The sequence below is a fragment of the Montipora capricornis genome, chromosome 2 (genome assembly GCF_036669925.1).
Source record: "Montipora capricornis isolate CH-2021 chromosome 2, ASM3666992v2, whole genome shotgun sequence".
Classification (NCBI taxonomy): Eukaryota; Metazoa; Cnidaria; class Anthozoa; order Scleractinia; family Acroporidae; genus Montipora; species Montipora capricornis.
In genome coordinates, this window is record NC_090884.1 from 45412311 (window position 1) to 45414810 (window position 2500).

The 2500-nt window shown below is 37.4% G+C and overlaps 1 protein-coding gene across 4 annotated transcripts in view; it reads left to right on the forward strand.

Annotated features, from left to right (window-relative positions):
* LOC138023889 (mechanosensory protein 2-like) overlaps positions 1–2500 on the forward strand; it is a 20589-nt gene that overhangs the window by 16002 nt on the left and 2087 nt on the right. For all 4 annotated transcript variants that reach the window (XM_068870976.1, XM_068870987.1, XM_068870979.1 and 1 more), the window contains one exon: positions 2233–2311. In XM_068870976.1, coding sequence (XP_068727077.1) covers positions 2233–2311 — 79 coding nt within the window. The remainder of the gene's footprint in view (positions 1–2232; positions 2312–2500) is intronic.

Genomic DNA, 2500 nt, shown 5'->3' on the forward strand with positions numbered 1-2500 from the left:
CGTAACTGAAGATTTCAGGATACACGGCCGCACCCTTTTCCTCGGAAAAAAAGGAGTTGTCTTAAACACAATTTTGTAGCGCTGATCATGAACTGCTGTGTGCCGCACTGGCCATAAGCCATGTAAGTTCTAACTTGCGCTAACTTTCAAAAACTCTATACTTGTTTGACGCATTTGGCTCTATGTCCAGCTTAAAAGTCAATTACGATAAAACGGAATCTCTCTGGATTGGCTCATTCAAAAACTCAAACAACACATTATTCTCTAACAAACAAATAACATGGGCTAAAGGAAAAGTCTACGCCTTGGGAGCCTGGTTTTCGACCTTAGAAGAAAACGCTTTTTACGTTAACTTTTCCGAAAAAATCGAGAGAATAAAAAACATTTTAAATAGTTGGTCTGCTAGAAGATTAACTCTTCTAGGTAAAATCGCAATCATAAAATCTTTAGCAGTGTCTCAAATTGTGCATGTTCTATCCTCTCTCCCAACTGATCAGGGTGCGCTTAAAGAAATTAATACCCTGTTGTATGATTTTCTCTGGAATGGTAAAGGGGACATAATCAAAAGGACAGAAATGATGAATGATTACGATAAAGGAGGACTCAAAATGATAGATATCCAAAGCTTTAATAAATCTCTAAAAATGAAGTGGGTACAAGGTTACTTAAATGACGATAATCATGACAAATGGAAGCTTTTCTTAGACTTCCACCTCCAGAGGTGCGGAGGGAAACTAGTGTTTTTAAGTAACCTTAAGCCACAGGATGTTCCGCAGCTTAATTTAAGAGATCCCTTCTTGAGAGAAATTATAGAACACTGGACAGATTTGAGCTACAAAGAAAAACACCTTGATTTTAACGCCATAGAGTAGAAAACTATACATCTTGGCTTAAGAAAGGGGTAAAAGAGGTTAGAGATCTACTTAATCAAGATCAGACATTCTTAAGCTACAATGCTTTTGTCGCTAAGTATAATATCAAAACCAACTATCTTGAGTATTTCAAAGTAATAGCGGCCTTAAAGCAATTCAAGAAAGTATGCCCACCTGCCTTAGTTAACCCATCTACAAATGACACAGCGAGCCTTCTGTCACACCCAAATATTAATGAAGAATCGTACAGACGCCTCGTGCAAGACAAAGCCTCTACACCATTACAGAGCAAAGAAAAATGGCCCGCTGAGAAGGACATAGTAGGAAATTCGACCGTTAAATGGCGAAATGCTTACTATCTGCCATTCCTTTGTACAAGAGAAACAAAGCTAAGAGTATTCCAGTTTAAATTTCTACATAGACGAATAGCGACAATTGATTTCTCTGCAAGATAGGCATAAAACAGGTGGACTCTTGTTCTTTCTGCGGGGAATCTACTGAAACTTTAGTCCACCTGTTTTGTAATTGCAAATATACCCAAGCCTTTTGGAAAAAAGTACTTGAATGGATTTCCCAAAAAATTGTTAATCTTAAAGACTCTGTTTTTTCTCCCTTTTGTGCCTAGATTTAGTTGAAAACGTATAAAATGTACTTTTACACCACCTGCTCCTTATCGCTAGGCATTACATATATACCTGTAAATTAAAGAACTCCGTACCTAAGCTGCAAGTATATACATCTTCTGCTAAACTCAATGAAAATTGAAAAAAAAAATTGCTCTAGAAAACTGCACCCTTAACTATTTCGAAAGGAAATGGAACCCATTGAAGGACGCCCTCAAGTACTAAAATAAGCAACGACACAAAAATTATATTTTCAAGAAGTAAGCGGTAAAATAACAAAAAAAAGGTTATTTTTTAGGTATTAGCATAAGTAATGATTTGACATAGAAGTACAAGCTGTTGTATTATTTTTAGCGTATGCGTAACCGTATCCTTGTAATGTAAGTAACGTATGGTAAATAGTGTAAGTAGTCGTCTAAAACATTATATTGTTTTATATTGTGAAATAAAAAAAATAAAAAAAGTTCTAACTTGCGCTCAGGGTCAAAATCCAAGATGTGTACAATTTGGAAAATGCAGGCGAAACACTGACTCGAAAAGATGGGTAGGTGGGAAAAGCGTTTTTCCCAACCTGGGAGCCCCCTTGGATGATGAAAGAGCCTTTTTTCACCGATCTTAGTCGTTCGAAAGCCCTCGTTCGTTTTATTGAAAGAAACTAAAACCTAATTATAAGTATGCTGGAAATATTTCTTTTTTCTCGTGAACGCTAAATTGAATTGTGTGTGGTTGATATGTAGGAAGGACGTTCGTCTTCCCCAGCAGCTGCAGAGAGCCATGGCAGCTGAGGCTGAAGCCTCCCGTGAGGCTCGCGCCAAGGTGAGCACGAAAGCTGAAGTTGTTACTCTTTAAGAGAATAAGAGTTTCTTTCATTGAAAAAGCAGTGGCTATACCCTTCTTGAAAACCCTTAAACATCAGGAATCCTGTATCCAAGCATAAAGAGTACTCGAAGTCGCTTTTGATCTTTGAGAGGCTCCAGATTTTTCCTCAAGACTAACCATAAAGTA